This window comes from Acromyrmex echinatior, chromosome 12 (genome assembly GCF_024713525.1).
Source record: "Acromyrmex echinatior isolate Ae372 chromosome 12, ASM2471352v2, whole genome shotgun sequence".
Taxonomy (NCBI): domain Eukaryota; kingdom Metazoa; phylum Arthropoda; class Insecta; order Hymenoptera; family Formicidae; genus Acromyrmex; species Acromyrmex echinatior.
In genome coordinates this window covers 1,494,486-1,517,646 of record NC_141863.1, presented here as the reverse complement: position 1 = coordinate 1,517,646, position 23,161 = coordinate 1,494,486, and the positions used below count along the sequence as shown (strand labels likewise).

General features: G+C 36.6%; 1 protein-coding gene across 6 annotated transcripts in view; it reads left to right on the top strand.

Moving 5' to 3' along the window:
* The window catches only part of HnRNP-K (Heterogeneous nuclear ribonucleoprotein K), a 122,129-nt gene that overhangs the window by 43,218 nt on the left and 55,750 nt on the right, over window positions 1–23,161 (top strand). For 4 of the 6 annotated variants that reach the window (XM_087411895.1, XM_087411898.1, XM_087411893.1 and 1 more), the window contains 2 exons: window positions 2,426–2,475; window positions 22,853–22,968. In XM_087411895.1, the coding sequence (XP_087268021.1) occupies window positions 22,858–22,968 (111 nt within the window). In that variant the 5' untranslated portion in view covers window positions 2,426–2,475; window positions 22,853–22,857. The remainder of the gene's footprint in view (window positions 1–2,425; window positions 2,476–22,852; window positions 22,969–23,161) is intronic. The other 2 variants (XM_087411897.1, XM_087411896.1) reach the window with 1 other exon arrangement.

The window sequence follows — 23,161 nt, the reverse complement described above, 5'->3', positions numbered from 1 at the left end:
CTCTCGTGCTGTCTGCATCTTCCTCCATCTCTCTTGCCGCATCACGATGCATCCGCATTACTCGCGCGCACATTGCTGCACCGCGTCACGCATACATTGCTCGCGCGTAGCACACGCTCCTCTCCTCTCCTCTCCTCTCCTTTTTTCTCTTCGCCACTACGATCTCCCTCCGCGAGCGATTCGCCCCACCAGTACTCGCGGCTCCTCGCGACGAGGAAGAGGTGGACGAGTCTCGGCCACTTGGTGAAGTTTACTCGTGTTCTCGGCCTAGTACTAGTTCTGCCGCAATCGTGTCCGCACGCGAGATTCACGCTCGCGCGAAGCTTCTTCCTCGCGGCGAATTTCTTCAGCGAAAATCGGGAGGGGAGAAAGTTTTTCAGAATCTCAGGCGTTGATGCTCCAGCCGCTCTTACCAGGTTCGTTCGCGTCGATCGACTTTTCCGGCCGAGCGTTGAAGGTCCGAAAATGAGATCCGGAAGCGAAAGGACGTCGTGAATCGTGTTTTCAATGGCGACACGCAGCCGCTTATTGGTGTAAAAGAACGCTCTCGCGTGGGAAAGTTGAATGAACTTTGGGTGCAGCTGCTGCCGTTGCTCTCTGCGTTTGGCACGTTCATTGTCCCTGACCTATCCCGAGGGGGGGGGCGTCTGGAATTTTCAACCTTGAGTGCCCGATCGTGATTCGCGAGCGTGCAGCCCGTGTAGCCGGCGAGTGAAGTTTGTTCTCCGGCCAGTTCTCCTGGTGACAGTGATCTAGTAAAGTGCTCAAGGTTTCACGCCGGGTCAGTTCTTGAGACCGATCTCGATGCTCGGGGCGGCGCAGCTGATTGTTTTAACGTCGCAGTTCGAACTGTCGTTCCTTCGTTTTGTTTCATTCAAGTGGATTCATTTAAATGGCTATCAATCTGTGGACTTTGATCTACGGACTACGTTACTTCACTCTCGCCACCTGACATTTGTCGCGACATTCGTCTGATACGAGTAGACTCATTTGTTTCTGTCATTATTTTTATCTGCTGCTTATAGATATTCATAGAGGTTTGAGCAACTGAGGATTTAATAAGAAAGGATACCTTCCACCGATAGTGGTATGGGAGTCAGCTCGTGGGTGACCTCGCGGAGATTCCAGACAGATGCGCGTTGGTTAATCGAGACGATTTATGTCCCAAGCGATTTCGCAATTTCTTTTAGAAGCGTCACGTTTATGGTCCATTTCGAGAGTCGGGCTCCGTCTCCGGACGACGATAAATAGTTGGACGAGTAGTTGTAATTAATTCCGCGCACGTGATAGCGATACTCGGTCGTAGTCTCGGTGCAGTTTTATGATCGTGCGATGCGCTCGGACGTGGGACGCATAAGTGCGTTTTTCCGTGCCGGCTGTATAAGAATACGCGAACCGGTTGCGACTCGAAATATAAATTTTCATACTAAAGCGAATGTTTTGTTATTAATTAATGCTAACGTAATAGACTCGTAACTTTAAATTTGCATCGGCCTGTTTATTACAGGAGCGTATCTATACGTACACTTCTAATGACGCAGGCGTAAAAAAATTAATATCTTGGATAAGTTGCGTCTCTAAATACTCATTATTTCAAATATTTATCTTTTATTGTATCAAATAAACGTATATCAATCAAACGTATATCAATCCTTAAATGCCACTACAGGAACAACACTTGTGTAAATAATTTCTTTTAATTAAATTGTCAGACAGAAGGCCTAGTTTTTTTATTTTCTAGTCAACTTGCGATTTTAAATTAACTTCATTTAATTTTGTTTGGTGTTTGTGTATAAAAATTATTTTTTCACCTATGATTAATCACTAAAATTGACTTTAAAAGTTACTGCAGAACTATCATTGCAGTTCAATTTTTACATTATTATCAAATTAAATCTGACTAAAAGTTAACCAGAAAATGGAAAACTGAAATATAATAATAACAATATTGATTACAGTATTATATTAATTACAATAAAATGGCTTTGAGAGTGAACGTAAAAAGCAGTTTTTAATTAACATTTTTTAAATTTCGAAGAGTCCATATTTGATTTTTAATTGTTTCAATTGTGAATAACAATACTGAGCAAACATATATATTTTTATTAATAAAAAGGACAAAGGCAAAAGCATTAAAAAAGTATTAGAAAAAAAAAGTCTGCTTATGTCATATCGAAGAGACGTCGTATTATTAAAAATTAACAATACATGAAATACAAGAAATTCTGAAGAAGCTACCTGAAACTCGAGAAGTGCACGGCGACGCTGGTGTCCTAATTACCGCGTTCCTTCACGTACAATAGCATTAAGATAAGTTTAAGAGATACGTGACGTTAGCTCGCGCGATGTTAATTATAATATAATAATACGCACATGCGTACGCATATAAGCGAAAACTAAAACCACCACTGTCTTGGTTGTGCAGGTCTTAGTGCTGATTCACCGCGGAGACTGCAAAGGCGGACATCATTATTGGTGAGTAACGATTACTCATGTTAACGTAGAATTGTTTTTGTGGTCAAACTTGCGTTTTATGAATCGCTGTTTGGTACACGGCATTTCCTTGCGACGTGGATGACTCGAGCAAAAGAGATTCTCAGGAAACGCCCTTATTACGTTGCTACGTGCGGTGGAAACGAGTCGCGCTCTGAATGGGATTGCGATTAGCGAAAAGCGGGTCGCGACGTTTTCGCCTGCTGGCCGCGAAAGGCGAAGGCGAAAGCAAAGCCGGTGCAAAGCAAAACGGTCCGTGCGCACGGAGAAGGGTTAGGGAAGAGGGAAGAGGGACGAAGGACGAGGCAAAGTGGTCAGACTGGTGTAACAGGACGTTACCCCCTGGTTGCATACAGCAAGGGCAGGATGCGATATTGTTATTGCGCCTTCCTTCATCCTTCGCGCACGGTTCTCTCGGGTCTGCTGCAGCCAGTGGTTCTCAAACCTTTCTAGCTTTTGGAAATTCGTTGAAGATTGTTTTCCTTCACTGAGAGAAATGAATTTTTCGTTACAGGAACAAATCGAGGGAAAGCAAATGTGATATTTGTTAAAAAAACGATCTATTTGTTACGATTGCAAATTACGATTCGTCACTGTAACAAATAATCAATAGTATCGCAAATAAGAGGCTCGTATATAAGTCGTAGACGGTTGCAAGGTCTGAAATTGTAAGAAATTGACCAATTCTATTAGTCAAGTTTTTTGCCTGTATTAGATTGTGCTTGGTCGGTTTTCTACGACTTAAGATTCCACGATCATCTACGAATTCTATGTAAAAGAATCTAAAGTCTATTCAAAAGATGGGTTAGATTCTATATAGTTTGCTTCTGTTACTAATAATTGATTGATATAGCAGACTAGCAGCAATCACAACAAAATTTGTTGTCACGTATTTATTTACTATTTATTTACATCACGATTCTTGGCAATTAAATTAAGTCGTGTGTACATTTACAACTTTGTTTGAAGAAAGGTACATGTAGCTTTATTATTTAAAAATAATTTTTAATAAGATTATTAAAATAGCTTTTGGTCGTTAGTATCTATTCACGGATTTACTTGTACATTCGTTCTTGTTTTCTGCCTCCCATTTTCCTCGAATGCGAGTAACAAAGGTCAGACGAAGTTGAAATCCTGCCGATCGCGCTTTTTACCTTCAATCCGCCGCATCCCATCTGCAGTAATATTGTTACTCGGCTCGCGCATCTCGCTTTTCATCTCCCATCGCATTTCCATTACATTCCGCCGCGATGTCCCGATCCGCTGGAACGCAAAGTAGCGAAAACAAATGGCCCTCCGGAGATTAAAAATCACGCATCGTCGTACATTTTGTCTCGCGGCAATGTTATTTCGCGTTCACTCGTGATCGCAACACGTGAAACTATCTCGAATCACCAGTTCGCAATACAATCCTTTTTAGGTGTTGTGTACGCGTTCATAAACCACTGCATCGAGTCAGGTAGACCGCAAAGGGTTAACCTAATGCTACGAAATGGGATAGTTGACGCGTTGCGGCGTTGAATGAATCAGTCCTTATGCTGTATCAGTAAACGCGAACAATAGCACTCAGTGGTTTCACGGTATTTCCGCATCTCGATGGCTATTTTGGAATCTCAAATGCGTTAATACGATACATGAATATCGTAAAATCGTATCGAAGATTATAAGGTACCTTTAATTCGATATTTGCTTCGAAAATTCTTTAACTTCTTTATTCGCACGGAAAAAATGGTTTTGCTAAAGTATCAAAAAAATGTTAGTTAGATACAGAATTCGAAATAAATTTTGTTGGAATGTATATATCAAAATAATTAATTTATGGTGTCTAGCGACCCTTGAATATCCTGGAATTATACTGGAATTTTAATGAAATGTATTTTGGAAAATTTATGAAAAACTCAAAATTTCAGGGCTGGCCTAGAATTTATCGTTCTAAAAAAAGTCAGCGTGAAAAAGAGAAAGAAAAAATAAAAAGATAAATCTTCCCTTAAAAATGCAATAAGTTACTAATAAACTTGAATTTAATGTTTAAAATAGAACATAATAGAAAAATCATTTATGTTGACGGAATATTCGTTTGATATTATTTATAAAGCAATAAATAATATTGTTCCCATTTGTTAGTTTTTAATTCATTATTCGTACAGAATTGTAACTAACTTGAGTACAAAGCATACAATATTGTATGAGTCGATAAAAATTAATTAAATAATGAAAATTAAACGATGAATAAATCCTGGAAAAACTAGTATTTTTATCTGAAATGTCCTGGAATTATCCTTGAATTGACTGGCCAGATTTTGCTGAACATCATGAATTATGCTCAAACTGATTACATAGAATGTCAAAATTTTTTGCATTCATCATTTTAAATCAATGTCATTTTAAATCTTGATTTAAAATAGTTTGTGATTAAACGATTTTTTTTTATTTTGAAGATCAAAATCCAAAGAAAAAAATGTTGTAACTGAAAATTATACACCAAAAACATTTATTATAAACAATTTGTTATATGATTGAAGAAAATGTTCACTGGACCCGTGATGTACTTTTTTAAAAATGATATGTAAATCAATACATCATCTTAATTGTCAATCGTCTTCGATAGAACATTGAGATCAGTGAAACGTGACGTATTTCGTTTCGCATTCACGGTTGATAATTTTATGAGTTTTCTGCTCTCTTTCCTTATTGCTACGTCGACGACTATAGCATAAATAGCTTTAAGGATTGCGTTTCTCGACTAATTATTGCTCTTATTGCAACTAGGTCGATATCAGCTTTGTCACGTTTCAGCCAGGAGCTAACAATTTTCTTTTATGATACTCCTCTTTTACGATATCGTAGCAAGGAATGGATTTAGAGGTCGACTGGTAAACCACCTCACTTCTCTAGTGGCTAGCAAATTTTATTGCCATATTACGTGACGCTTCTCGAAAATGCATTCGCGCCAAATTGTTGACATTCTCAGAACATATAACAGTTTTGAACAGATAGCTCTTGCACAGCTAAATTGCGTCGCGTTGAAATAATTGCTACCAGCAAGAATTAAAGATTGATAAATCATGGAGACATGACAGTTACGCGCACAACTTGCGAAACATTCCGTACGGTAAATTCGCTACTTACGTTTACAAATTTACGACCGTTACGCGGGAATTCCTGCAAACAACGCCTCCGGCGTAATTAACGCCCATCGTAAAATTCGTCCCAAAATGTAGCATAATATTACATAATATTAATCAAGGACAGTCTAACAAAATGCTCCTTAACGAGTAGCGTTACAGACAGAGAGAAAGAGAGAGAGAGAGAAAAAGAGAATGCACACGTGCAATTCTCTTTCTCTCTCTCTCTCTCTCTCTCTCTCTCTCTCTCTCTCTCTCTCTCTCTCTGTAACGTTGAATAATATTGTGCGGACAAATAATTACTTTCTAGTCAACACACGCAACTTTGGCTTGTCAAAATAAGCGCCCGGACCTTTTCGTCGATTCCAAGAAAGTTTGCTGTGCCTCATGTCCACGAGGATTGTCATCGAGACGAGAATTTAGAGCAACGTTTGTCCAAATCATGATGTAAAAAGAAAGGTGTACCATTCCCGTGAATGCGCAATGGGAGAGTGAATTTTTGGTCGAACTTGATTAGCTGTTCCAGTACATTAGAGCTATTATACGCAGAAATCTCTAATCAAATTTGAGTGATTGTTTCCGGTTTGATTGCTATCACTGTGCAATGTTATACTTTTCGTTTTACATTACAGTTCGAATAATCTTATAATCGCGCGTTCCGCTACGTTTCAATGAAGCTATGGCGGCAATTGTTCAAATAGCCGCTATAGAAGAGAGAGAGAGAGAGAGAGAGAGAGAGGGGGGGGGGATCTAGGCCGATTTGCGCCGGTTGAATGAATGATGAATGAATGAATAAATGAATGAATTTGCGGACACAGGAATTCACATTCGCGCTAAATAAATTTGGTACCAACTCGTTGAGTCTTATTCATTTCCGGATTGTTCATTTCATAGAGTCTAATTTTAAGCTTGGCCGACTGGACGAACGAACGGTCGGACGACGGATGGACGGATGGTTGGGCGGATGGATAGATAGATGGGCGGCGAATGGATGGGTGGATGGATGGATGGATGGATGGATGGATTGGTAGATGGATGAACGGGTGGGAGTGCACGTGGAACGTGAAAGCTCGTTAGATGTTCGCCTTATGGAAATAATTGGATCGTCAGCCGCAGAAACGCATGCGCGATGATCGATTCCTGTTACGTCTTCCCAAAGATAGATACGATCTCAACGAGAATTGAATCACGTTGCTAAAGGAAATTTCGTTAATTATTTTAATAAAGAAGTAAAATATCAATTTAATCTATTCTCTAACGAATATTGTTTAATATTATTCAGGATGATTATATTTGCATTGGAAAAATGATTTTTTAATTGCGCATGTATCGCAAAAACAATATCTTCTCGTTACAAGAGCTTTCAGCAATATTGTCGATTTTTAATATTTTATTTCGTTAAAGCGAACTACGATCATCCATCGAATATACGCAATATTTAATTTAATGTAATATTAACATTTAATTAAAATACGAATTATGAAATAATGTATAATTAATAAAATAACGTATACTGATACATAACAATTGAATAATACATTGTTATATATTAAATGAATATTTCATCATTCTTTTTAAATTATTTCATCTTTAAGGTGCGATGATATTACACGATCAATTTGAGTCGCCTTAGCAGTATTAACCGGCACAAAGCTTAACTCGATTTATATCAAGTACAAAAGGGACAATCCTATTGCAGTGATTATACCTAAATGCTGCAAATAGGAGGTCATCGTCATCAGTGAAACGTCTTTGCACAACCGTGTACATTGCACGGAATTTTGAACAGAGCATATATCTACGTGTGCGAATAATATTCATGTTGGCAACATGAGTCACCATTTAATCATTTGATGTCCAAACGATGCTAGAGTTTCGTCTATGCGGTGTGTAAATTATATAGATTCTGTAGTTTCGAGTACTTCGCAACTTTGTACCGTTTAGATGTATTTTGTACGGAGAATTTTGAAGCCGAGCACGAATAAATCGCATATCTTTACCATCACATTTGACATGTTAAACACTGCTGCTCTCTTGCTAAGGCTACATGGAGAAATCTCTATTTGGCTACGTTGTTACCATGCAACTACATCCGTCCAGACTTCCGGCTTTCCAATCTTCTTGCGTATCCGTATTTTACATATTTCTGCAAGCATATTTCTCTTCAGTAGGAACGGAGTATTTCGTAGGCTCTCTAAATGTTCATTTCAACCGATGTATAAGTTTAATCTTGGTTCAGCTAACTCCTCATCTTTTTAGCTCTAATGTCCGCTTCTACCAATGTAGTTTAATCTTAATCTTGGTTCAACTAATCCTTTTTCTAATTCTAAGAATTAGAAAAAGATTAAGAGCAAGAAGCACCGTGATTACAGTTAATCTACATTGGTAGAAACGAGTATAAAACCGAATTAGTGGGTAATCACTCAGTGGCATAACTCTTGGCACTGAGCTAATCAGTGAAATTCAACTGAAAAAGAAAGGAAGTTTTTCAGCATTATGTAATTAAAATACCGATAATTGCATTTTCCGTACCATATAGATTGAATTTGTATGGCGAATGAAGGTCGACTAGGTTAGGGATTCCACGTTTATTGATTTTTTTCAGTTTCAACGTGAATTTACCGATTCCCAGCGGCATACTTGAGATTCATATCAGTAATTACTCACTGATTCAGATTTAGTTAGAGAGTGCGTCTCAGCCAACTCCGTGTAACATTCCCTAAGCAAAACGGGGACGTCTCGCATACCGGGTATCGAATTTTACAGGCGTGTTCGGTGGCGTTAATCATTCTATTTCGAGGTCCCCGAAGAGCGAATGGTGCGCGACGCATTAGCAGACGCGTCTCTCATATATACTGACGTCAAACGTCGAATTTCTAAGCCAACTCAGCTTAGTCTCGGCCAATAATCTCGCGATTCACCTGCCAGTCCCGCCGATGGACCTCCCTTCCTTCCTCCGTCCTTCTCCCCTAGGACGTCCTTTTTGCTCGTCCAAGTCGAACATTATGCTCGGTCGTGATCGCGAATGAAGTATGTGCACATACTTATATGCAACGTTCTCATCCATATTCATACCAATTTCCATGCGGTTGTACTCGTCACGCATGAACGGCCGATTTTATTTTCTGCTTAATAATGTCGTTCATCCGACGCATGCCAATCATATGCCTGATTCGTCCATTAAGCGACTTTTTGTATCTTGCGGCGATTTACGAAGAACACCCTGTAGAACTTGACACTTTTATTTAATCAAAGTTTATTTAGAAAGTGTATAATGTGCTGTGATTAATCGAAACGAGGAAATCGATACGATATACATAATATGTACCAAAAAATTGACGAAACAGATATAATTGTGAAAAGAAGATATCGAGATATCCCCCCAGAGAGAAATGGATAACGCTTGATGGAACGATGTTAAACAAACTCCTTTTACGTTAAAACCACGAGCTTTAATCGATGAAACGTACGCGATTCATTTAACGTTTCTCGCTCTCCCAGAGTTTTGCCACTGTTATGTTTTTTTGCCGTGCATTAAAGTTATATTTAAAAAAAAAAAAAGCAATGAGAGAGTGGTTTTTGGCACGTTATTTATACGCAGGTAGCACGATTTTTTTTATTGAAGACTTTAAAAAAATTATTAATTCACGGCGCTGGCGCGAATTAAAATATATAGTCGAGAGATGATATTTTGGCCCGCGATGAGAAAACGAGACAGCGCGAAAAGTCCGGGAGTATCATATCGTTACAAGGAGTCATCGCGTGAAGCGAAAGCCGCAAGAACACAGTAGGAAAAACAGGAAACGTGCCTCTCATTCTGACCGAAGTTTACGGTACTTCGAACCGCGAATAGCGCGCTCCGGTATATCGCTTTTTATGTGCATCGCCTGCTTACCAGTGCCGATACGTTCATTGCGTTTTATGGTACTAGCCAATTCCCTGTTTCTTTTTTCATCTCCACCTGGTAATTTCTGTACTTCGCAACTTCCGTCTTGGCTCATCCGTACTCGCAATTTATTGAAACACAGATGCCTTTGTAAGTAGATCGCGAGGAGGTTTTTGCGCATATCTCTAACATTCCTCGCTGATCTCAAGGAAGTAGCGATCGTTTAAAGAGGAGAAAACGAGAATTATAAAATGATTTATCAAATTATTAATTAAAATGAGAGAAACTATCTGTACTAAATTATTAATTAAAATGCTTTATCAAATTATTAATAACCTTCTAATTGTAAGATAATTATTAGCGTAAAAAATTATTAAATTGCTTGTTAATTTAATTTGTTATATTATTACTCTAATTCTGTTCACGATTTTCAAGACCAAAAATGATTTTGGCATGCAATTTGCAGAATTGGATATGTTGTGTGTTAATTCACTCTGAAATATTTAATTGAAATTAGATTTCTTTCTCTTAATTGATATAAAATGATTTCTTTATAATCATTGCGTCGAACAAAAGCAACAAGAACATTGTTGCCTCAAAATACATTTTTTACACTGAAAGAAAAGATTGATTGCTGTAACAATTAGGAAAATGACATAGCATTTTTAATTGGCTGCAGCAAGTTTTTAGTTGCGTTAGCCTATCGAAATCATATACTGACATTGTGTGCAGGAATGGGATTAGAATGGGTGTAAAGAGAGTGACGGCAATGCTTGGCTTCGCCATTAAGTGTCTTTACTGTTAGTTAGAAGGAAGACAACGTTAAAGAAAGAAGAAGTTAAGATGAGGAATTGCGTCATACAGATATAGAACACAAAATGACGACTTCCGGCTAATTGGCGTCACTCTCTTTATATCCACTTTAAATGGGGTAGAATCATAGTGCCACTTTCAGTTTTTAGTCAGAGGCTTTTTGGATGAATTTTCGAGTCAAGCAGAAAAAAATCTCCGATTACTTTGAATTTTGATGACTTTTTCTTTGAAGAAACAGTAGCATTGAGGTGACTAGATGATAAAAATTTTGTGGGTTTTTTGGTAAAAATCTTTTGATATCTCTCTCTCTCTCTCTCACACACACACACACTGAAAAAAATTGACTAAAACCTAATACATATTTCTTTGAATAGTATAACTAAATAAACATTTATTTACAGTAAATAAATAATTACTCAATGAAATATGATAGTTAAATCGAATTAATGGATTTTGTATCAAATAAATATATGTTTACATTTAGTAAATATTAATTCAGAACTATTCAAACAAATATTTATTAAAATTTAGTATTTTTTTTTAGCGTAAGGATTTTATTGGCACAATCAAATGACATGAGAGAACAGCAATAAACTGGACTTTCCTCCAATTTAAAAAATGGATATCCGCCAACAGGCTAATCTAGATGACTGTTTTTTTTTTAGCAAAAGTACAAATTGTTGTGCCATAAATCCACTATTTTTCCTTTTGAAAATCATCCTCTGACGGAATACTAGTCCGAAGAGATGGCAACTGTGAATAGAAAGTTGGAGATGCTCCAAACGTTCGCCAACGACAAACATTCTATCGGACATCTTCGTCATGAGAGAATGTATCGCATTCGGAACATTATCGATCCTTGACTTGTAAATCAGGGGTAAATCGATCGTGCAGGTATAAAATGCACGCGACCGGGGCAGTTTATGAAATTACGAGATATCCCAGTGGGAATCAACGTTGGGGGCCGAGATAGGAAACAGGAAGAGGGCCGTGATGGCGGGAAACTCTCGCTCGCGCGCGCGGAATGAAAGGAGAAGCCAGATGAGAGGTCCGAAGCAAAAACGGTAAACAAGCTTCTTTCGTTGCAACGGCGACTTGGATTTATGGGGCTCCGCTGTCCGGTCTATGGACCCCCTTCTTTCTTCTTAGCTTTGTACGACGACGAGCGAGCACCAAGGCATCGAGGTTCCTTTCCGCAAGATATCCCCGTCGTCCCTTTTTCTCTTTTACGGCACTTTTCCTCGTCCACGGGTAGTCGACGATCCGTCGTTTGTAAACCGCCGTGTACTTTCTTCAATCCTCTGTGCGCTTTGTCGTATCTCGGTCCTTCGTATCCTCGGTTGGACAAGAAACGTGCGCAAATGCTTAATTTTTTTTCTTACAAGGTGCGTCCCAAAATTTTCCCAACTTTTGAAATAAAACAACAACGGTTTACTTTTTTTTTCAAATTCAAATTGTTTATTCAAAGTAGTCCCCGTCGGACTCAATACAACGTTTGGCACGATCTAAAAGCATTTCAAATGAGTGTTTTATGTCGTTCAAAGGCACGTCCTTCAGAATAGTGGTACAAGCCCTTTGGATGTCTTCTACGTCCACATACCGCTTTCCTTTCATGGACAAATGCATTTTGCCGAATAGGTAGAAGTCACAAGGTGCCATATCAGGCGAATACGGGGAATGGTTGATTGTTAAAATGTGATTTTTAGTCAAAAAATCAGTGACAAGTGTCGAACGGTGAGATGGCGCATTATCGTGTAACAAGCGCCAACTTCCTCCTTCGCGATATTCTGGCCGAATACGACGAATGCGGTGCACCAAACGCTTCAAAACGCTTACATAGAATACAGCATTAACTGTTTGGCCTGCTGGAACGAATTCTTTGTGCACAATACCCTTGGAATCATAAAAACTTCGATGGAATTTTCGTTAATTGTCGATTTTGGGCGACCTGTATGTGCGTCGTCATTTATGTCCTCACGACCGTTCTTGAATCGCGTATACCACTCATAAACACTGGCACGGGCTACACAATTATCACCATAAACTTGTTTCATCAAATTATGGGTTTCGGTAAATGTTTTACCAAGTTTAAAACAAAACTTAATATTGGCTCTTTGTTCGAAGTTCATTCTCGTACCGATGTATACAACATACTGACACTTGAGACGCCATAACTTCGTTTCCACTGAACCAAATGTCATGAAATTTTTACTGGAAGTCAGCTAGGGATGTACCTTTCAAACGCGCAATCGAACACACGGATGGCGCCACCCGACCTATCCCTATTGAAAAAGTTTGGAAAATTTTGGGACGCACCTTGTATAAGCGGATATATATATGTATATATTTTTCAAAAAGCGTTTCAAGCGTCAAATCTTTTATCACGATTTTCGAAGATGGATAGAGATCCATCCGCGGCGCGATATATCTGAAATATTGAATGAAGGAAGCTATCGATATCCGATTGGCGGCGACCCGCGCGTCGTGCAATTTCCACGATGCTGGGATTGCCAGCGTCGCGTCGTTGCCGCAATTATTCGCCGTCTGCGCGGCGACGAAATAATTACTTGGACAGTATATAACAGTATGGAACGCCATTATCCGCTCTCCGAAGAAGCAGTGCTGTTATGGATATACTGGCATCGTGACTGCTACTTGCGTTCCTCTTTCATCGAACTTTCGGGAAAATTGAAATAGTTCGATTGGTCGCTTAACTCTCGATGATATTGCTGTCGATACACTTCCTCGGCTCCGTCAGACTTTCATCCTCTTTTCCTCCCTCCTTGCCTTTTTCCATCTTCTGATATTTCTGATGGAAAGACGAATCGCTTTTGCACAAATTTATATACGAATAGCGAGTAGAAATATGAGAACGATGTTATAACGTCGAACTGATTACATTTCGCCCGAAACGGTATGCTTCGTTGTGAAACTTTAACGGTACTTTGGTTAATCGGGTTATATACTATGGTATCTACTTGTTTTAATTGACCATGGTTCGTGATACGCAGTTGAAGAGCATATAGTATAGCGCCGTGTCCATGCCAGACTTCGTCAATTCGATAGTAACTCGAAATTGAAGTTTCGAGAGTACTCGACTAACAGACGTTGTGCATTTAACGTTGTGCTTGAAAAAGGTTTCCACGGTGAATATCAAAGGTACAGAAAATTTACTTGTGTCTTTGAATAGTAAATATATTTAATTGAAACGTAAACTAGGTAAACATTTATTTGCAATAAATAAATATTTACTCAATAAGAAAATTATAGTTAAATTAATGTTTTTCGTAATTAAATATTATATTATTACATATATTTACATTTAATATAAATATTTATTTAGAACTATATTCAAACAAATGTTTATTAAAATTTAATGGGTTTTTTTTTATCGGTGTATTGCGTCGCGAAACGATGATTTAATTTAAATAACAAATTGTTCGCTGTTTACATATATCAGCCGGTGTCGAACATAAAGATATGAAAAGGTATTCATGCTCGGGAACGAGGGAGTTGTAAACCCACCGTAAATCGCGGCAGGGCCAATTATCGGAGTTGTCGAGAAACGAGAGGTGCGTCTGGAAAGGATTCAACCTCGCGTAATGACCGCATTATCGAAATGGAGCATCGCGCGTAATGAAGGGTTAATTGCCATCTTCCTTCGATCGCCGCGCGCCGCGCCGATCGAACCGCCTTTGGTCTTTTTGTCGTTTCTTCTCGTCTCACGTGCCAATATATCACTTATGGACTAGCGTGCGGACTGGTTATGGACTAGTTAGTCGCTGCACTCCTGCCGAGAGTGGACTTCCAGGCGCCTCACGCCACTGCCACTGTAGACTTCGCGGCGCCCTTTTTTTCCACCCTCTCTCACGTGCCTCGCCATCTCCGGTCGTTCTTCCTTTTTGTTCTTTCTCTCTCTCTCTCTCTCTACTTGTCTTTTCTTTTAACGTACAAGCGGGACAACATGCACGTATTACATGATCGAACGCCACATGCACCCTCTATCATTTCGTCATTCGATTTCTCTCGCGCGACACGATGAGACTCGCTTGGGTGAAAACCCTCTTTGCCTTCGAAGGGGAGTGCGGCAAGGAGAGCCTTTTCGGCCCGTGTGTCACGAGAAGTGCGGTCACGCACCCGTCGTGGATCGATGCCTGCACCGTAGACTCGAGCTAAAAAATATAATTTCACAAATGGCGCTTATATGGTATACAATCATATTTTATTAAATATTCTCAAATATATATAACTAATATCTTGTTTTTTAAATCCAATTGTAAAAATATTTAAAAATCTGTGTGTTTTTCCCAGGGTTGGAAAAAACCCGGGCTTTTTTTAAAAAAACAACCCACCGGGGGTTTTATTGAAGTTTTTTTGGGTTTTTTGGATTTTTTTTTAAATAAAATTGATTATTTGATTTTTTTTCATGTAATATAATATTTAGTTTAGTTGTATTTATCATTACTTAATTACGTATTCAAATAAAATTAATTATAAATAAATTGTAAAAATATTATACTGATAAATTTTTCAAAAAAAAACCCTTCTATATATAATGAAAACTCAACAATAGAAAATAAGAAATGTCAACATTTTAATACTAATCTAGGAAATAAAAATATTACAAAAATTGTGCAAATATTTAAAATAAATGATTGTCAAGATTGTGAACATAAGACTACACATTTTTTAAAAAATTTGAAAAATTTTACCAGTTGAAGATCGTTTAAAAAAAATTTATAAACAGAATTTTTTTAAATATTATAAATAATGAAAAAAACTTCTAATCAATGATAAAGATAACATTGTCTTAAAAAAATTACGATTTTTAATAATGAATTAAAATTATATCGTAACATAATAATATTTCTATGAATTAAAATTATGTCAAGGCATAATAAAAATTCCGAATTTTTATTATGTCGTGACATAATAATTATGAATTTCTATTATGTCCCGACATAATTTTAATTCATGAAATTATTGTCGCGAAAATTTTAAGTCGTAAAAATCGTAATTTTTTTGAGATAGTTATTTTTCAAGAATTTAACATTAAACTAAATTTCTTTTATGCTATTAAAAAGTAAAACAGCTATATACAGGATGTATAAAAAGTCCCAGATCTCTTAAATATTTTAAAAAATAAGCATTTTTGAGAAAAATGTTTCAGATATTATAAAAAGTAGGGTTTAAAAAATCTATGATCACATCCGTTTGATATTGAGTGGCGTTGCTAAGGTCAGACGGATGTGATTAGTAGATCCCTACAATTTTTGTCTAAAACATTTTTCTTGAAAATGTGTACTTCTCGAGATATTTAAATTTAAGGAGTCCGAGACTTTTTGTACACCCTATATGTATTAAAATTGATATAATATGTTAACATTATATCAGTCCAGTTAGTTTAATGTACCTATATTCATTAAATATTTATAAATACGTTCTTTTTACCGATGTGTTACCGATTGAAAAATTTATTTTTCTTATACAAAATCCCAATAAAACCCATAAATTTCGAATTTTTTTAAGTGGGTAAAAAAAAATCCCCTGGGTTGGATAAAATAATGCTAACCCGATCTCAGGAACACGTAATATTTCACACCTCGGAGAACAATGATTGCATTCAGTAGAAAAGACAGTTTACAATTGTAAATCCTTTAAAGCCTATTTTACAATTGCGTAAGCGTACTGTAAAAATAGCGCTGTGAACTTAACACTATGCGGTGTCTAATTCTCACCGTGTTGGTGTCAAATTAACACCAATATAGTGTGGATTTAACACGATGATTTTAATTCTAAACTCAGGATTTTAAATCTACATACTCATGGTGTTAAATCCACACCAGGGATGTTAAATCGACACCGACATTTTTTAGAGTGTAGTAAGATTTAGTTGTAAGAATTGATCAATCATACTCGAATATTCTCCTCATATTCGACCGTAATTGATCAATTCTTACAACCACAATCATTCTTACAACTACGCTTACGCAATTATAGAGTAGGCTCAATATAATTGATTTATGCATTTAAACAATTTTATAACAATAAAGAAAAAACAATAAATTAATGGACTCCTTATATTTAATATAATAATAAATATCGAGTATATTAACGATTTTTGTATAATGTACGTCGCTTCTTTTTATATTCAAGTTGAGAGTTATTAATCAAATATTCTTTATAATTATATCATGTTCGTAGTTTCGTCGGTTGAGATTAAGGCTATCGGTTACCAATCAGCCTATAAACTGCAATAAACAAATTTCTTAATGAAGACTCTCACCTTGTCACAGACATAAAATTATACAACGATACAGTTTAACATCATTTCTGTTGAAGATGGCCCAAATATACGCCGAAACGTTCAGGCCGTTTAAACTATTCTAACATAATATGTAAGATAGTTAATTTTAATAATTAACACTGCGCAATTATATCTAGCGACTCTTATTGCTTTTTTTTATTACTATTTATTATTTTATAACAGTTGTGCAAAGGTGCTTCTTCTGTTGAACACAGTCAATCTCGGTGCGCGATGACCCGACGACAGTTTTATGAACTTTTAATTCGCATCGCTCGTCGGAGATATTTTTGTGCGTTCCGTTGAAGTTATTCTCGGTACGCCGGGAAAGAACAAGGAATATAAGTCGGTCGCGAATCGAAAAAGTGCCCTTTTACCGCGAAATTGTTGCAAATTATTAATGTCGCGTGTCGGTATCTAGTAGGTGTACCACCAGTGTATCGATTCCGCCGTCCCGCTTTTTCATCGCGTGCGTATGCAACACACGGGGCATCTAGATGCCGCCGCGTCGCTTTAATTTCCATTTGCGTCCCGCCAACATTGTTATTAACCCCGGGTCGTATCCTCGATCTTCCCTCGCAGAGTCGCACGTGCAACCCTCTCGCGACAAGAAAGTAATTGCCGTTGAATCCCTCGTAGTATTTCTCGTGGTCTTGCAAATTGTCCGATCGAATTGTCCGAAGCGCGTTGCTCGCTTTGACGCAGCTATAAAAATAATACCATTTGTTACTCTCGTAAATAAGCACGGAAATTGCGCCGCTCGGGGAGAAAGTTTCCACGTTATCTTATATCTAGATATATATATCCGGCGATCTTTTGTAATTATTAAGTAAAACGGAATTATATTGCGTTCAGCTCGGTTATCTCTCCCGCGATTAGGTACTTTTAGGTAAAGTATACGATAGACAAAGTGTCGGCCGACTGTTGTGTTTGTGTCATATGTATATTATAGAAAATCCATAACAATGTATTATTGAGAAAAAGATTTATTTAGACTCGAGAGTTCTATTTTTATTTGTTCCATTGAAATCAATTTAACTTTTAGTTAAATAAAAAAAAAGTTTTATTTTAATGCAAATGACATTCATAATTTGAACATTCATTTGGTTAGATTGTTCCTATGCATAAATTTGTTTAATTTAAAGAGACCTTTTCTCTGTATATGTAACCGCACGGGAAAAATCGCTTTATGGAAGTGTCTAAAAATTTAATTAAATACAGATGTAAAAATAAATTTTTGTTGGACTGTTAAAACAAGTATGTTGAGGACGCTCGAATCGATTGCTAGAATGTGAAAATTTTTTGCAGCGTTACTTACTATAATGCTCGAGTTTCTTACACTCTAAAAAAATATGGATATGGTTTTGATATCGTGCGGTGTCTATATATTCTTTTAATATTAATACTAACATACAGTGTATATTCAACATTTGTTTCAAATTCCATGGTAATGTTGACATTTATACCAAGAATTTTAAATTTACATCTTGTTCGTGTTAATATTAACATCAACACGGTGAGAGTTATATATAGACACTACGTTAGTAATCCACCCTCACATTTTTTAGAGTGTATTCTCTAAATTTCTTGCAGTGAAATCTCATTCTAAGAGAGTGAAGAAAATGCAACCTTGAAAAAAAAGTGAAAATATTTCGTTTCTTAAAAAAGAGTGACAATTTTCATTTCTTTTAGAATTCATTTCTTTGAATTTTTACATCAAAAGAGTGAAAATATATTCTAAAGAGAGTGAAAATTATCTCTTTTTGAAGAAGTGAAGGATTGTATTTTCACTTTCTTGAAGTGAGATTTCACTGCAAGAAATTTAGAGTGTACATAATTACTTTTACTTTGCACACAATTATTTTGACGGCCCAAAATTATTTTTAAATACTTTAATAAAACTGTTCTTTTCCTGCGCGCTCATGAATACGATTACAATTTTTATTGTTTTTCATAAATGACGTAACAATTTTGACCGACGTTTTATCTTTACTTTACCCCTTTACGCTCTTTCTCTTATCCATCAAAACATTCGACTGGTGCGCGTTTTATCGTTATCGCGATTGTCCAACTTGAAGATGATTAAAGCCAAGTCAGCTTAGCTCTTTCGTCATTGTGTGGTCGCGTGCGTTTATAATCAACCTCGGTCTCGAATACAACGGGTACGACCCAGTTCAGTCCGCGCGTTTCGTTTGCATATTTGGTTTGCATACCAAGTACAAAGAGTGTTCTTTACTGCCACGTCACGGGTTTAAAACTGCGGTCAACATTACGCCACGCTCCGCGGAAGCGTGTAGAATCGAAAGGAAAAAGTTAATTCGGGAATTGCTCAGGAAACTGTATGTTAAACAGTTGGACTACGTACTCGGAACGTATCTGGACTTTCGGTTTGAAAACGGGCGAAATTAATGATTTTCACATTACGGAACGTGATGTAAAATTAGCTTTGTAAAATTGTGATATTTTTTAGAATTCCTATGCCCTTTCTTTACCTAAGATATTGAATTTTAAAGTGTCATTATTACACTGTTAGAAATGTTCTTAAATATCATTAAATTTTAAATTACACAATTTGAACTTAATTTCATGACATTACATTAAATTTAATGTATTTATAACTGTATTAATATATACATTACTGTTATAAATACATTAAATTTAATGTATTTATAAAAAGTATATTTGTCTACATATACGTAAAATTTAATGTATTTTTCATGAAAATTTATGAAATTTAATGTACACATTCATTACATTTAAATAATTACTGTAACTTAATTTTCAGTTAAATCATTACTTTTAATTTCGTTCATAACCATGAGCTTCATTTACATGTAAAGGAAGCTCGTGGTTACATTTCTAACAGTTTAGTTATAACTTATTTTTATGGTAAAATTGTGACTTAAACATTAAAGAAGTCAAACGAAAAGGCACGATCGTTATTTCTATTTGCATGGCAGATTTGTTGGAAAGGACGCATCGATGCGATGCAATGCAATGCAATGCAATGCAACGCAATGAGATCGAGACACGCACTCGCGCATAGCGCGTCGTCTCGTTAGAAATATGTCGCGTACAAGTTTCTACATTCCCCCTGTAACTGCCTATAATCTTACATTACGGTGTTCCCATTGCCAGGTACGTTTCCGTATGCTGCGCGTGTAGCCGCGATTTCTATGCTAAACGCGCGGCAGAAGCCGACAAATGGTCGGCAACTCCGGCGCATTACATTTTCGTTTCGTTTCGTTTCGTTTCGTTTTCTCTCTTCGAAGAACAAGGATAACCACGCAATCCCGCACGACGGAATTTCTGAGCGAATGACTCGTCTATCGGATATATCGGAGACACGGGCCGCATGTGAGTTTAGTTAACAAAGCTTTATGTGATCGTGATATCACGAGGATATGTCGCGTGTATTATTACCGGAGAACAGTGAACGCCATTGTGTGGTTAGCCTCACTGTTCTTCGATCAAACAGACTGATTATGTAATTAATTATTCGCAGTTCAATCGTGTTACATTAAACATTCTGGACTGGTGAGCAGATAAACAGCGATTATCGTGTCAATTTAAATACATAATCTCTATTGATTTTGGCAAAATTTGATTCTCTTTTACTATATGTACGCAAATAATGCATAATTATAATATTGAGGGAACCGATACTATTGTACATTTGCATGATCATATATTTTAACTAGATGACGGGAAAAAAAAATTTATTTATCGAAAAAATTATTAAATTTTAATAAATATTTGTTCAAGTTGTACGAACGAAACATTTTATTTACAGTAAATAAATATTTATTCAATAAAAATATACGATAGTTAAATTAATCGTTCTTGTACCAAATAAATATGTTTACATTTAGTAACTATTCAAACAAATGTTTATGAAAATTTATTAATTTTGTTTCAATGTCGGATATATATTGTAAGGTAGTGTAATCTGATTCATAGTGGAAAATATAAAATCATATTTCTTATTTTACGAAATAATTAGATAAACATGCCGGCCAAATTTTACCTCTTTCTGAAAACGGTCCTTTGAAAATGATCTTTAAAGAAGGTTGTGCATTACTGTAATGTATAGAAAGTAGCTTAAAAGCATTAAAAGCTGATTTATTCGTTCGCTAGATAAATAACTCCGGCAAATACGCTGTGTTGGGATTTACGCCGCAGAAGTCAGAAAAAATAGAAAGAAGGGGGGTAATTTTACCGCAACTACTCTGTTACATGCCTTTATGTTATATTAGTATTGTGTTATGATTTCAGTTTCTTACTGTTAAGGTTAATGAAATTATTGTGAGTTGAATCGATATTTGTCACTGTGTTAAGTAGCCATCATAAGTTACATAATCTACATAAAATAATTACTGTAAGACGCGCAAAAGACTTAGTGATTATTTCGTGATACATGAATGTAGAGGAATAGTAAAGCATGTTGTATAACAAAATACAAGTACTTTGCTCTTCGATTCTTTGTTTAGTTTGTTGTCCTATATATCCTGTTTGGGATATGTGACATTTTTAACAGGCGGGATTTATGCGGGATTAAAGCATGCAAAGTGCGCAGATTGAATTCAGTGCATTAAATATCATAAACGCATTACATGAAATATGTACTTCACGTCATAACACTTGTAATATTATACATCTGGGAAAATTGTAATTATTATTTATTACTTCATATACATATTTCTTATTCTTATTAATAAAACTTTATAAACGCATTTTATAAGTTATTGTGTCATTTTACGTGTCTTATTTATATTTGTAAATTTTTTATAAGCTATACATACTCACTCTTTTCTTATGAGTAGCCATATGAAGGGTGTTTTTTTAAGCCCGATAGAACTTAAAATTGTAAAAACTAACACGAAAATTAAATTATAATCAAAAAATTTTTTTTAGTCGAAAGATCAATGCATCGCATTAACATTTGAAAATGATTTCGGGCATATGGCCACCGCGGCTGTTTAATTTAATTTTTTGTTTTATTTTTTACAATTTCAAGTTCTATCGGATTTAAAAAAACACCCTTTATATCCCACTTTTATGGCATATACGGCAAAAATGCATGGGTTTAAAAAAGGTCATTTTTTAATACGAAATATAAATAGTTTTGATTTCTAATATTTTTTTCGTAGTAGTAGACAGTACGAAGTTTTTACTGATATAGTTCGTTTACTTTAAACATAGTAAATAATACTTAATAAATTAAGTTTTTAGGTGCGGCGTATAACGGAGTTACCCTATTAGATGTTGGGAAAGTTTAATCAGGTTAACGAACGAAAATCGACGTATTAGGAATTTTATCGTATTTCGGGGAAAGAAATCGAGGAGTTAACGCCGGCCCCGGCATTCTCACGCCCACGACCGGCCATTCGGAAGAACTAAATCTCTAATTGTGCAATGAATCTTCGGTGGTGCGCATCCTGCGCGAGTACCGACGACGCACGTAGGAAAGAGTTATCGCGACTCACGGAGAATTAATTGTCGCTTCTGTTTTAAAGCACAGTCTCAATGGAAAGAGCCGTCGGCAATGGAAAGTAGGAAATAATTAAATTCTAATCTCGCCGAGTTTATCATTCCAGAGATATTCTCGCCGTCGTTTATCAGCAGTTAACCGTAACACCAGCCGTTATACGAGTAGCTTAAAACAACTTAAAATAGCTGGGTATTTTTTTCACTGAGACATGTCGTATGTAGTATGCGTAAACTTAATAATATCATTGTATACCATTTCTGGCTATGTTAATGAAAAAACTTTTCGAGGCATTGACCTTTTTTCACGGGACATTATGGACACATAAATCTGTATACGTTAGCACGTATTATGGACTGTGTGCGCGGCATCGTAATTCATCATCCGTTAAATCGCCTCGTTCGCCTTAATGATGCCACTGGCGTGAGAAAGCCGTTTTATGAGATGACGTGCGTTCATATGCCGTCTTTTATTGCACTTATCCGATCAAAGAAATCACATTGGCCACGCGAGACCGTCAATTATATTGGTGGTGCGTTGGTGGTAATTTATCGATATATTATAATTTCGGCAAACGCGTGTTATGTGTTTATGCCGGAGATGACGTACGAAATTGTAAAAAATCGAATCCGACCGACCGTGTAAATCTATTCTATTATTTACGTCTGTCAGATGGGATTCTCGATGCGATGCAACGGAGGAAACGAATCTTTTCTGAAGAATTCTTTATCTGTATGTTTCAGGAATAATGAAGAGAGAAGCCGAGGCAGGCGCCATGACAGGTTCCGGGGGTCCAACGAGCCCTCATAAGCGTTATCGACAGGGTGACGATGAGCTCCGTCTTCTCATCCCGAGTAAGGTGAGTGTCGTCGATCGATATGTCGCGGTATCGTGAAATTATCAGCAAAATCTGCTGTAATTGATGTCTGATTAAAGTAAGATAAAATTTTATTTTTAATTTGATTTTATTTATTATGTTATTTCACGTGCTTAATACAGGGAAAGAATAATTTTGCGCCGAAATAAAGTTAACAATTTAGGTACGTACAGAT